Genomic DNA, 14676 nt, shown 5'->3' on the forward strand with positions numbered 1-14676 from the left:
CTCTTTGACATCACGTCGTACTGTTGGAGGACCTCTCTAAAGAAGTCTCTGCTGCCGAAGATATCTCCAGCACTAAATTGTGGCAGGTCATCAGTGAGTACAAACGGCCGATTAATCACGACAGTACGCCTCCTAGGTCCTTCATCTTCGGAATATACATCCCTCACCTCGGCATTGGCCACATCCTCAAGCATGTCAGCCTCATCAGCCAGCCGTCGGTCATCACCTTTGTTCACATCAACCACAAGGGAGAATGTGCTGGCTGCGATCTTCTCTCTTGCGGCTTGCTGAGCCTGGCGTTGCCTTTGGATTTCATCGTAGAATGACGAAAACAATTGTTCATCACGGCACATGCTTGCCAGAGAAATGAACTGGTCCAAGTCTTCGCAGTCATCATCACTATGCATATCAAAACCCTCGTTATGCAGAGGGCAGTCGCCAAGGTCTTCGTCGTCGACGTCGTCGCCCTCAACCTGACCGGCTTGCAAATTTATATTTCCTACATTGTTCACAAACTCCTCAGCAGCAGCCCCGACCTGGTTTGCCTCTGTGCTAAACTCCTCAACAGCAACCGAAGTTGTGGTTGCTCCACCTGGTCCACCCAGGTTGAGATCTGTGTTAATATCCCCAACATCAGGCCAATGTGCAGTTTCTCCCACCTTGTTCTCCAAATCCATCTCATTTAGCCGCCCAAGATACTCCTCAAACACAGCAGCTGCTTCACCAAAGTCGGGCACAAACTGTCTTTCACGGTGTGAATGAAATGCCCCGTAATCTTCCAAACCATCCATAATTGGCATGTAAACATCATCCTCTATATGTGCATTACCAACTATTTCCTGTTCAACTGCTTCACAAACACCTGAAGTTGGATGCAAAGTGAAACAAAATGCTGCATTAACAAAACCACAACAAATCTCCTATCTCTTCCTCAAAATAAATACAAAATAATATCAAAATCAGAATGAATACAAACTAATATCAAAATAAATACAAATCCACACAACATAATATCAGAATCAGTATGCATGAAAACTAACATCAAAACTACATTCAACTGAAACCTTGAACTCGATATCATACGTACACAAGTAACAGTACCTCATCAAATGCATGTTGAACCTCATCTCCAACTGAACAGTATAGATGAGCTTGTATTCCTCCCCATCCAAGCAATGTCTCAACCTACATCATGCATACAATATGATCAACTCATATACAATTTCATCATCTCATATACAATATGATCAACTCATATACAATTTCAATCAAGTCAGTTTGTCTGCTTTGTAACTCAGCAACCATGACAGCTATGTGAATGTAATCTATTCAACACTAAAGTCTCAAAACCAAGGACAAACAGTAAATTATCTCATCAACATGAGACACAGCTACATCAGATGCAGAATGAACTTCATCACCTTGTTCAACTGCTTTAGCTTGCTGCAAAGTGAAGTTATTTGAATTTGAATTAATTTGTTAACGTACATCAAATCTCCTCTCTTCTCCTCAAAACCAACAAAACATAATAGCAAAATCAATATGCATGAAAACTAATATCAATGACAGAACCTCATCGTCTTTAGATTGTGCTACATCAATTGCTGCAGTTTGGACTTCATCAACTACAGATTGAACCTCATCTCCAACTACATGTCCAACTTCATCTTCTAATCTTCCCACATCAAGCACGGTCTCAACCTACAACACACATCTCCAAAGTTGTAATTATGCAAGCATAGCATATCATCTGGTATTCAATTCAATCCAAATGTAAAATCTCAATATCAATGCAAGTACCTCAGGTATGTCAAATGCAGTATGGAGGTGGCCAGCTAGGGCCAGCACCATCGTTGTTCCTCGTATTTTCACTCGACCCAGCACCATCGTCGTTCTTCTTCTTTCATCCCCTTTTTTCGGCGGCATCACGATCACGGTGTCGTCCCCTTCGACGATACGACTTTCTGAGTGTGGGCACCGGTGATTTACTTGCTCAACAGTCACGACACAAAGGAGTAACAGTCGGAGGATGAAGGGTAGCAGGTGAGAGAGCGAAGTGAGAGAGCGAGGTGAGAGAGTGAGCTGAGAGGGAAAATGAAGAGTTGGTGTGAGGGAAGGAAGATGAAAGGTTCAAATTGGTGGGAAGATGGAAGGGTTTCTCGGAAGTCACTAACATTTGTCTCTCTCTCTCTCTCTCTACGTGGCAGCACCCCGTTACTCCGTTCCTGAAATTATATATGTGTATATTTGATAGTACATGCAAATCCGGGTGAGGCTGACAGATTGAAAAAGTTCAAATTTTCAACAGTCTACAATATACAGTACTCTACTAGGGACTGCAATTGATATTTCTTCAAACCCAATATGATATTAAAATTTGGGACTACATTGGATATAACTATCAGGTATCAAATATGATATTATTTATTGCTTATTGTCCTAGTACTTCATATGATATTATTTGTGTTGATTACGTCGAGTACTACATCCGATATTATTTCAACAAGATGCATTTCAGTAACATCTCTAGCCCATTCTCATACTAGTGAACTGTTTTTTTTTCGATCGTATCCATTTCATACCCATCGAAGAAAAACCCATTCATTCATGCCATGGTTAGTTTCATTACTCAATTTAGAAATCAAAATCAAATTACATTGATTTGAACACTACAATTCTTCTCCAACTTTCACGAACTACGTCACCAATTTTTTTTCAACAAACTGCAATCACAATTATCTGAAACAAATGTGAAACTTCAAAAATTAATACTCAGTACTTAGAAAACATACATCAAAATCAAATTATATTAATTTGGAACACTACAATTCTTCCCAAGTTTCACGCACTACTTCACCAAAATTTTTTCCCACAAACTGCAATCTACGGGTGAAAGCCTACTTCATCAAACTCACCATAATGGCTACAAACGAAACAATCAACGAAAACCCCAACAAATAACACCAAAATATAATCTTTAACTTTACTTCCACCTTCAACACGATTTGGAGATAATTCAGAATCAACTTCATCTTGTTTTCCAACTTCGTCTTCACGGCCACCATGCTCAACCAAGTAATTGCAGCCTTCAAAATCCACACACTTGGGATGACACCACCGAAAATACTTGCAGCCTTCAATCTTGCCCTTTTTCTCGTGAACGAAATACAACATTCCATTAGATTCCTTTATTGGATCAACAACGATTTTGAGAATCGCTCTTTGCCGGCACAAACAATTTTCGTACTCAAATCGGAGCCACCTACAACCAGTCCCGCCTCCTCCATCAATCGATTTTGTAAACGACAGCGAAGACATTTTGATTTCTTTCTTGAGTCGAGATGTTTTCTCGACTTTTGCAGAAGAAAGAAAGGGGAGGAAGAAGAAGGGAATAGAAGAGAGATGGAGGAGAGAAGGTGAGAGAAAAAATGAGAGAGAGAGAGAGAGAGAAAGATATCTGCATTAATATAATGAGACAACCTGCACATCTCATTAAATGTGTTGACATCTGAAAAAGTGATTTTTTTGAACTTACGAAAATGCCCAAAGCCCTAAAAGGGTAGTTTCTGTACGAAACAGTGAAAAATGACCAATTTTGAGATAAAGGCTTAGTCCAGGGTTGTCTGAGGATATTTTTAAAGTCCAGGGTTGTCTGGCGATAAATGCATAGTCCAGGGACTATTTTTGTAGTTCACTCTAAATAGATAGATAAAAAAAAATAAAAGAGAGGAAAAGGTAGAGAGAATGAAGTATAAAGTGAATAAAGTAGAAAGAATAAAGTAAGAGAGAGTAAAAGTAAGAAAGAGGAAAAAGTTACCATATAAGGATATGACTCAACTATGAAGAAACTTCCCGAAATGGTAAAATGACTCAACTATGAAGAAACGAAGGGAGTATTGGTGAGGCACACCAAATCATTATGCCACCATGGTATGAAAGGACCATGAAATTTTTAGTATGTACAATAGGCATCAGGATATTTTGATTATTTAAAAATTTATTTTAGGTCAATAAAATGTAAATCTAGAAAACTATAATACGCCTATACCTACCCATACATTTTGTAAGACATCAAACTTTTCACAACTTTTTTATACAATAAAAATCATAAATATTGGAAGCTTCGTACCTACAGCATATACCATATAATGCAAAACTTATTCATATTTCTCTTTTCCATATGTTTATATTTTAATTTGAATCTATTATATCTTTGGAAAATTCACCTAGTATGCTGGATGTAATTTCTCAGAATTATTTAGAGATGAATCCACTGGATAGATATTTTATTTAAATAACTCTGTATTTAGGTGAACAGACATATTGAAATTCATAACTTTTTGTTTAGATTCAATTATATAACTATAATATATTTTGTTTATTCACACATTTATTTAACTAAAATAATAAAAATAGAAAAAATATGTCAGTAATGTCAATAAGATCCAAAACATAGTAAGTACTAAACAATTAGCTCAAAACCAATCTTATTTGAGTTTTAGAGTAAAATATGGAGTACATCTCTAGATTTATCCTGAAACAAATTCAAATCACTTTTTAAAATTTTATAAATAAAAAAATATTAGTAGATAAATAATAGTATTTTTTTAAAATTTGAATTTTTAGAGTATATAATTAAAACAAATTAATGCTATTTAACGTGATATTTATACTAAATTAAATGGTATAGAGATGATTTAATGTAAGGTTAGACGTAAATGAGTATTAGTGTAAAACTAATTCAATAATCTTTATTAAGTGGATAAAGTAGAATGTTCTGGAACTTACCAGTTCCACAATAGGTAATTAATGATGTTAATTAAATGGGTAATGCTTTCGTAGTACTTTTAATGGAAAGTTCGCTAAAAAAGACTTAAATAAGGTGACTTAAATGGGTAAGGTGAGCCAATGATAGATTTTTATGTTTGGGAGAATTTGAATTTAAATTTAAATAAGTTAATTCCCATTCCAAGCTGGCACCGCGTTTCTCCCTTTCCCAGACATCTTTCAGCTATCATCGCTTCTCTGTCGTCTTCAACCCATTTCGCCCGCTGAAAAGAGTGAAATTTCCGTAAATTATTTCTGTCCAATCTGAATCAACCAAAAATATCTGAAATATTCGAGAGTTAATTAAGCAATTTCAGCACTGACAGGAGCTCATTTTCCCGATTGATGGATTTTGCTCCATGCGATCACAATGCATCGCCTGCCCAAAATCTTCGCTAATAGCTCCGAACGCCGGAGAAGTGACTCGGACTCCGTCTCCGGGGAAAGCTCTAGCTCGAGCCGGCGCGCCGCCAGTTCGAAGCCGAGGCTCGAGCGCCGTAACGCGAGGAAGAATATCAAATACGATTACTCGCTCTCATCCGCCTCATCGTCGTCGTCGTACTACACCGCGTCGGAGGAGTCTCTGCACACGCGGTCGCTCGATTTGTACGGTGGGAATCAGAGTTTCAGGGTTCAAGGTATCGACGGTGAGATCGAGATTATGTGCAAAAACCTAGGTTTTTCGGGTATTGATGATTTCTCTATATCGCCTGAGGACTATGAGGTGATGAAAGTGAGATCGTCTTCTGCTCCTGTCGGGTTCACTCAGGCAATCGAGGAGGTTGGCGATGGAGCTCTTGCAATTGGTGGTAGTGAAAACTTAATTAGATGTTCAGGTCCTAGTGGTGAAGTAATTAGTAATAATTCAGAGGGAATTCGTGAATATAGGAATAGGGATAATGTTATTGGTATTACAATGGTGGATGATGTGAGGGTAAGTGATGGCATTTCAAATGATGATTTGGGTGGTAGATCGAATGAACTCCGTGGAAGTGGCATTAAGGGTGTGAGGCCGCCATCTCTAGGCCTTCTGGCTCCTCCACCATTTATGTCATTACCTGTGGTTGATCAAGAGTGCTCCACTTGGGATATCTTCAGAAATTTTGGCCCAGACAGTGGACAACTGCAAGCCTTGGATGAGCAAGGTGGTCAGGATAGGATTGGGGATGAGGACCATGAGGATCAAAGAAGGAGAATGGCAAGGGAAGAGAACTTTGTTCTCTCAGCATCGTGTTCATTCACCACAAGCTCGAATGATGATGATTGCTCAAGCACTACAACAGACCCTGTATCAAGTGTCTCACCAAATGAGAGATGTAGACGTGTTATTTCAAATTGGCAGAAGGGCGACCTCTTAGGCCGTGGATCATTTGGATCTGTGTATGAGGGAAATGCCGAGTAAGTGCCAAGTGCCGTTCCATTCTACTTTTATGGAGTAGTTTTCACTGCAAAATTTAGATACACATCTGGGGTCCTGGGCATGAATCCATATGTTCTATGTATTGCATATATATCTTATACTTTTGGGCTGACATTATTTAGAGTGAGTTAGTGGCTTTTTTGAACAGTAGACTTTTAGTAGCAATATTCATGAGGTCACACTATAGGTGGCTTATGCTTTTGCTTGACATGCTTTGCTGCAGTGATGGAGTCTTTTTTGTTATTAAGGAAGTATCTTTGCTCGATCAAGGGGGAGAAGGAAAGCAGCGAGTTGCTCAACTTGAACAGGTCTAGTTGCGTTGTAATGATATTGGTCCTGAACAAAGTAGTTCTTGAGTGTAATAATTAAATGGTCTCGATATATGTAGAATCTTTTCTTATATATCTTTTTGCAATCTTTGTGTTTGTCCAGGAAATTGCACTTCTGAGGAAGCTTGAGCATGAAAATATTGTCCAGTATTATGGCACAGAGAGGGTACTCTTGGCCTTTTGTCTAGTTTCTGTTAGCATGATTACTTTGAGTATTTAAATCATGATGTATGGTTTGCACTGCAATGGAATCCATATGCCCTTGTGCTTTTTTGCATACTCATATCTTAAGTACACATGCACAGTCACAGACACATGTTTAGCTGCCAAGTGACCTATTATCCTTCTATAACTCATAGATCAAAATACCAAAAGTTTCATTTATATTCACCAATAATATTTTAAGAAGATTGAAATCATCACAAGTTATATCCATTTTTTCTTGTGAGTTTCTTGTTTCTTCATGTAAATTTCTTTTGGAAACTGTTGTGGATATATATTGATATCCTCTTTCTGACATTGCGAAGAAGTTATTGCATCTCATACTTCTTTGTTTTTCTTCATTTTGTAGGACGACTCACATCTCTATATATTTCTTGAGCTTGTTACCAAAGGCTCTCTTTTGAGCCTTTACCAGAAATATACCCTCCGAGACTCGGTAGTCTCTTCTTATACAAGACAGATTCTTCATGGTTTAAAATATCTGCATGACCAAGGTGTAGTGCACAGGTAACCACTCATCTTTCCTCAATTTACCTTTCTGTTTTTCCAATACTTTTTTTTCCTATTGAGCTGAATGCTTTGAGAGGCTTGGAACTAATTTCTTTAACTCTCTCCTTGTAATATTATTATCCCTGTATTAAATTTTCTGCGCTAAACTAATCAATAATTACTCCCCCATGGAGGTTTGGTCCCTACTCTTAACGATTTTGAGTTCAATACAACATTGATCCTGTATTAGTAATAAACACTTAAGGTGCTTAAGAAAGCATGTAAAGTGTAATACTGTAATGCAATTATTCCTTGAGCTCAATAAAGATGATTCTTATAGTCCTTATTCCAGTACTCTCATTATGTGTCTTGGTACAGAGACATCAAGTGTGCAAATATACTGGTGAACACTAATGGATCGGTGAAACTTGCAGATTTTGGTCTTGCAAAGGTTCCGTCATGCTCTTTTTTTTTCTCTCTCTTTTTAATTGAGATATTTTTTAGCATAGTCTGATAAAATATTTCTCACCATTGTTCCTGACATTTTTGTGATTGAATCATTGTGCAGGCAACTAAGTTGAATGATGTCAAATCTTGCAAGGGCACTGTATTCTGGATGGCTCCTGAGGTTTAACCCATGAACTGATCATTGAATTATTATTTGTCATCCTTGCCTTACTGCTTAATTTAACGTATCCATACTTTTTCCTTGTAATATATTCTCCCTTATCAATGAAAAGCAACATAGTAATAAAACTTTTCACGTGCTGCAATTTATAGTTATTAAACTACATGGCTGCAGGTTGTTAGGAGCCAGGGCTATGGGCTTGCAGCAGATATATGGAGTCTTGGGTGCACTGTATTGGAGATGCTTACCCGGCGTTTTCCATACGGGGATATGGAATGCGTAAGTTACATCAGCTCCTTTATTGAAGCGCAAATAACTTGAGAAGTCTTGTTTTAACAATATAATTTTTGTTAAGTCTCATAAATACAGAAAATGGATATTTTTTAAGCTAGAATTGAGTTGTTAAAATACTATCCTTAAGCAGACTAGTCAATTGATGAATGTAGATATTTGCTTGATCATAAAGCAACTATCAAACAAATGAAGTTTGTTGCGTGGCTATCTCTTTCTGAACCCTGTTAACTGGACACAGTTTTCTCTGATATTAACAGTTCTTTGATATCACAGATGGCAGCGATGTTTAGGATAGGAAAGGGCGAGAGACCACCTATTCCTAGTTCTCTTTCAAGAGATGCACGAGATTTCTTACTTAAATGTCTAAAAGCTGACCAAAGTGTGCGGTCAACAGCTGCCGAGCTCTTGAATCACCCCTTTGTGAGGCGACCACTTCAAGTGTCATTGGGATTGGCATCTTCTCATCCTTTTAACAGGCTAATTTGAGCTTTGTTTGAGAGTTCAGGTAAACAATGAGCATAAAAAAAGGCCATATCTCTAGTCCTATTATTACTGGAAATACCAAACTTCATGCTTTCGAAAGAAATAAAATATAGAGATGATGGTTTGTGCATTTCTCTATAATCTGTTGCCACATATGACTAATGCTCTTTTTCTTCTACAGAACATCTTGCAAAGAACATATCTTTGCTCCACATCCCCAACGAAAACGCCAAAGGCCAGGGAAAAGTAGCTTCCACCGGCACAAAAAACCTGTTTTGCATTATATTGGATGGCAGGATTATCGTACTCAGAATTTTCGCCCATTGCAGCTGGTCGTGTTGTATCTTCCTGTTGAAGCAGTTGGTTTGTGGATTAAAACCATACATTGCGTCTTTACAGTTCGAATGTGTGCATTGGAGTTTCTGCAATTCAGTTAATGAGATTTACCAAACATTTTCCTCACAAGAATCCAAGAAAGTACTTCTCTGCATTGTCGACTCCTTGTGCTCCGTTTGGGTGTTTCTTCCCAAGCAGGTCTGGTGTGCATAGCGGGTGAGTAACACTATATTTTTCTCTGTTCTCTTTAATAAGGACAGCGCTATTGAGATTTCCAATTTAATAGAGCTGAGATTGTATGGCTCAAACCCCATAGGCTAGCTAACCCTATAGGTGTACATGGTGTTCCTCATATTACTTGTAGAAAATGGTGTAATAAATTTTATTGGTATCTGATGAATTTTATTATCAGCAGCCTGTAATTTTCATTGAAGCGACAGATGTGAGAAATGATCCTGCTCTTTTCTCATTTCTTACACAAGACTGCTATTGTTTGCACCAAAATATGATCCTAGCGTGTGAATGCCTTTGAAAACATCCTTAACTACACTCTCTTTGAACACTCAAAGAAACACCTTTTTTGTTATGTTCTAGACGAGATTTTAAGTGTTTTTTTCAATAAATTGGGAATTCGACTACTCAAGATATATGAAATTGTAAGTATAATATATGCACTTATTTCTTTAGTAATAATATAAGTCGCACGTGGTATTTAATTAATAGAATAAGTCACATCAATAGTCTCCATAAACACCAAAAATATTGACAATGCATCAAACTAAATTTACAAAAATCACCCAGTAAAGCCCCGGTATTTACAAAATGAACCCGCGAGAATCACGTAATATTCGATAACACCCATGGCATGATGAGGACGATGGCGTATCGAGTTGAAGAGGTGGTTATCGTTTATGCGAAGAGAGAGAAAGTTTCAGATACAGAAATTTCCGCTCTTCTCTCGCAACCCTCAGAATCCAACTAATTTTCTACCATATAAAAACCTCTTCTCCTCAATCTTCTTCCTATAACCGCGCGCGTCTATCTCGATTCCTCTTATTTCTTCATATCCAAGGTAACTCCCGCTCTCAATTTTGTAGAAATTCCATTTCGATATGGTTTAATGAATCTGTACGTGTATGATCGCGGATTGAATGTTTCGAATTTGGAGAACACCAGACCCGCTCCTTGTGCTCTTACTCTTATTTATGCTTATGAATCTATGGTTGTTTGCTTATTGCTTAGCAAAACAAAATCGCAGTTACAGTTTTGGTGTGCATTTTTCAATTTATTTTGTTCACGATGTTAGGTTGAGAAATGATATACAGTGAGGCAGTTACAGATGGAGTGATTATCATTTTATCAGCAGAAGACTATAGGTGTTAGTTTTGGTGTTGTATTGGATATGTGAAAAATACTTCATGAACAACTGTGTTTTTTTATTGCTTGGCAAGGCATAGATGGTGTTTGCTTTGGTTTGAATGATGATAGATACAAATAATCTAACCTATCTCACATTTAATTTGATAGGAGTAGTTTATTTTAGATATGAACTTATAATCATCTTATCTTTTAAACACTCAATCCTTATGTGTTACTAGTTACTACAATCAATTTATCCTATCACTCAAAAAGTAAACTGTGTAAAAGCTGTTAGTTTGTGTTACTATATAGTTTTACCAGCATCATACAACTAATTACTGATTGCCTCGTTTGAGCCCCTCTTGTTTGTACTTAGTTTTTTTTCTGTTGAGGGCTTAAGTTCATCAGAGATTAGATTGCCAATGGCCAAATCGAAGAAGCTGGAGAGGAGATCGGACTCCCAGCACCATCTAGTAAGCCTGCGTAAGCTATCATCTAGGTGCACGAAGGTCTGTGGAGACACCCACAATGGGAAGAAAGCATCCGAAAAGAAGGAATGGGAAGATGCAGAATGCTCGGTCTGCTTGGAGTTTCCTCACAACGCTGTTCTCGTGCTCTGTTCCTCGTACGATAAGGGCTGCCGTCCTTACATGTGCGCTACTAGCCAGCACTACTCCAATTGTCTCGAGCAGTACACCAAGGTTGCCCCCAACCACACCTCCAAATCGTGGCAACCATCACCAGCAGCAGCTGCCTCTGAACTATCTGGGATATTGTGTCCTCTTTGTCGGGGTCAGGTGAAGGGCTGGACAGTGGTGGAGCCTGCACGTAGGCATCTCAACGCAAAAAAGAGGGCCTGTGTGCAGGAGGGCTGCTCGTTCGTGGGCCGCTACAAAGAGCTCAGGAAACATGTCAAGTTAGCACACCCTCTGGCCCGCCCCCGGGAGGTGGACCCTTTGCACGCTGAGAAATGGAAAAAGCTCGAGAATGAGAGGAACATAAGCGACGTGATTAGCACGATCAGATCCACCATGCCCGGGGCGATTGTCATTGGTGATTACGTGATAGAAAGGGACCGTCACGGCTATAGGGATTATGAAGATGATGATAATTTGGACAATGACGATGATGGTGCTGATGATGGTTTGGATGAGTTGACGTTCAGTGCCCCATCATACGGCGAGCGCTGGGATAGCGGAGCTCGAGCTGCGGCTCCCGACAGGCGCCATCGTCCGGGGCAACGGGCGAGATTATTGGCACAGCGTTTGACCGGGAGGCTCAGAGGGCAAGGCCGGTAATGTGGTTGGTTATTCTGTTGCAAGGAATGTAGGTACGTCATAAAAACTAGATTTGTTTTCGCTTTTGATTGAAAAATCAAGAGTATGTAGTGTAGTAGTAACTTGTTATTTGTTGGTTTCTGTTAGTATTGTACAGCGCTGTGCTGATCGTAGTTCCTTTTCAATCCCAAACTATGAAAAACAAAGATAGAAAGAAAAGCATGTAACAGCTCATTGATTATATAATCTACTTCTACATGATTTTCTTTCTTGATATTTCACTATTTTCTTTCATATTTCAAAATTTAAGCCTTGGTTTATATCCCTTTTTGTTTCAAAGCTCAAAAGTGACAAATTATGTCTCTTGGACTGAATCATGTCTCTTAATCGTTATTTGAGCCTGTGAAAATGGGCTTGGGGAACGATTTGGGCCTCTAAAATGGGCTTGATAGACTTCAATTTAGCCTCTTTATTATATTTGGAATAAAGATTAAAGAGGTTATTGCATATATGCAATCGAGCTACTTTTATTCATTTTAAGATTTATAAGTATGATTTTCCAAATCTTATAACTAAAAACACGAACATTAAGATTTGTATGATTAAATCACTGGTCTACTTTTAGTCAAATCAAGGCTTATATGATTGCTGACAAGTACAAATGGTCAACATGTATTTCACAAACCAAAAATTTGAGTAATTCTTTTGATGGTATGTGCATTTGTGCACTAATTAATACTAGTACTAATAGGAGTAGTATAAAATTTGCGATCTGATTCATTTGTTGGTAACATGTCTAATATTGATTTGTCATTGTCGGTTGAGATGAGTCCAATTATATATGCAACATTGTTATTTGTATTGTTAACGAGTGTGGATGTAACTGCAATAACTTTTTATGGAATTAATCCTTGGATAAATCCATATGTAATTGTTTGGTGAATGAGATTGAACGAGAAACTATTCCAAGGTCAAGCTATTGATATAAATCAAGATCTGGTCTATGTAGTCAAGTCAAAATCGTAAAAGAAATACGAATCCTTTACGAATAATATTATTACTATATCGATGATTAATTTGCAAACTACATGTAGTACTACTACTTTTCAGTTTTTTTTTCTTATTTTAATGACATTATACTGTGATGCAAAAACTCGAATTCAAACAGCATAACCCCCTTTCAGGAAATTTCATTTCTCTATGGCAATTATTTAAATCAAGATTTGTCACAAAAAAATAGAAGAAATTTCTCCACCATTCTTTCTGCATATTATTGGAGGTTTTTTTGTCTCTCTCTACCCCAGTTGGTGGGAGCTTAATAATGCTACTAGTTCATTAAATATTTTTAATCTAAAAAAAAAAGTGTAAAAGCAAGTAATAGGACAGCCCTAGTAGCTATTTAATTTATAAATAAGTATGAGAATCTTCCTTTTCTTTTTCTTTTTTTATTAAGAATCTTGACAATTTGATACCTACTGAACATGCAAGAATCATAATACCATTGATGAATATTCTGCATTTATTCTAGTTGTATGGAAAACATGAAAGCTAGATTCATTGATCAATCCCAGAAGATCAATGTCGTATAATCTTTGTTGGTTTGAACTTTGATGAGGTGGGAAAAAGGGCTTTTTCCATGTGAATCGATTCCTAGGTTTTCCATCCCAAACCAAAACCATACACTTCATTGGTGGAATAGAATCCCCTTTGAATCTTTGATACATGGAATATTGACATTATTCATCATTAGTTCCACCCCATTTTTGCTTTATCGACATCATTTTCTTGCGCTTTCTTATGAAAATAAATTACTTGGATCATCTAATTTCATATCTCTCTTTTCATAAATATAACTATTTAATAAATGAAATATTTCCAAGGAGCCAAAGATTCTCACAATTCAATAAGAAGACAAAGGAAAAGTAAAGTCCAATTCCCATAGATAAGATTAGTGAAATACTGAAATTCATAATCCCCGATCTTGACTTATGGAATTAAGATGCACAATTTGGTGTGAATTCAATGGATGTATTTAACGCACAACTGTCTTATTATCAATATATATATTCGATTTTGGCAGAAAGTTAATTATATGAATATTATACTACATGAATTGGGTCCAAAACTTATGTGGAGTGCGAAAATACACTCTAAATAGTTAAGGGGTGCACTACAATAAAAAAAAAAGTGACCAAGGACATTTTAACGCAATTAAAGACGGTAATTTGTGTATTCAAATACACTACCAACGCTTCAAAAAATGTCTTTATTGTTGGTGTTCCAACTAAAATTAGGATACGCAAATAGAAGCGTCTAGAAAAACAAAAGATTAAGTTTATTTTTTCCTCAATTTAAGAACACTTTCTTTTACGTCCTAAATTATGGTTATTTTTAAAAATTTTCCAACGCAAATAATTGTGTCTCTATTTTTATGTCCTCAATATATAATAGTAATATATTATCCATTCTCCTTCATTTATAAATTATTTCCCATTTTACTAAGAATAAGAGTGATACGAAAAATACATGGAAATAAAGTTAATACGATCAAATATTCCGAGAGACACAATTCACATACATCATGCATGCTTCATGTTAATTACTAGTTAAAATAAATTACCAGCAAAGCTATCTCTTTTTCGTTATATCCCAAAAAACGATGACCAATGAGCATAAGCGAGTGTGTAAGCCACAAACTATTACTTTGCCACCCAATATATATAGTGGCTCTTGGTTGGAGAGAGATATATCATATATAGGAGAGTATTATCTAAAATCAATACAAAATATCTTTCATGCATTCTTATACATTTATTTCAACCATAAATCTATGTCATGGTTCACACATAGGCATTTACAGATAGAGATTGTAAGAGGGAAATATAAAAAAAAATGTGTCCGCCATCGCAAATTGTAAGGAGAGAGAACACTAAGGGGGTGTTCGGTTTGCAAGATTCTATCCGGGATTAAATTTATATTGTGTTTGGTTCATGAGATTCAACCACACAACTT

General features: G+C 37.0%; 2 protein-coding genes across 6 annotated transcripts; both read left to right on the forward strand.

Moving 5' to 3' along the window:
- Window positions 1-4974: 4974 nt before the first annotated feature.
- On the forward strand, window positions 4975-9439 carry LOC125219899 (mitogen-activated protein kinase kinase kinase 1-like). Its single transcript, XM_048121990.1, has 9 exons — window positions 4975-6225; window positions 6471-6555; window positions 6680-6742; window positions 7148-7305; window positions 7666-7738; window positions 7856-7915; window positions 8090-8194; window positions 8483-8714; window positions 8874-9439. Exons 1-8 carry the CDS (start codon window positions 5198-5200, stop codon window positions 8693-8695), a joined length of 1785 nt encoding a protein of 594 aa, XP_047977947.1. The 5' UTR covers window positions 4975-5197; the 3' UTR covers window positions 8696-8714; window positions 8874-9439.
- Window positions 9440-9861: 422 nt separating this feature from the next.
- LOC125219900 lies at window positions 9862-11940 on the forward strand. Of its 5 annotated transcripts, none has more exons than XM_048121995.1 (2): window positions 9862-11717; window positions 11812-11940. In XM_048121995.1, exon 1 carries the CDS (start codon window positions 10810-10812, stop codon window positions 11683-11685), a length of 876 nt encoding a protein of 291 aa, XP_047977952.1. In that variant the 5' UTR covers window positions 9862-10809; the 3' UTR covers window positions 11686-11717; window positions 11812-11940. The 5 variants fall into 5 exon arrangements, with proteins under 5 accessions (XP_047977952.1, XP_047977951.1, XP_047977950.1 ...); XM_048121994.1 differs by having other exon boundaries at window positions 9868-10100; window positions 10796-11940; XM_048121993.1 differs by having other exon boundaries at window positions 9869-10100; window positions 10780-11940.
- The last annotated feature ends 2736 nt before the right edge of the window (window positions 11941-14676 follow it).

The sequence above is a fragment of the Salvia hispanica genome, chromosome 4 (assembly GCF_023119035.1).
Source record: "Salvia hispanica cultivar TCC Black 2014 chromosome 4, UniMelb_Shisp_WGS_1.0, whole genome shotgun sequence".
In the NCBI taxonomy this organism is placed as follows: domain Eukaryota; kingdom Viridiplantae; phylum Streptophyta; class Magnoliopsida; order Lamiales; family Lamiaceae; genus Salvia; species Salvia hispanica.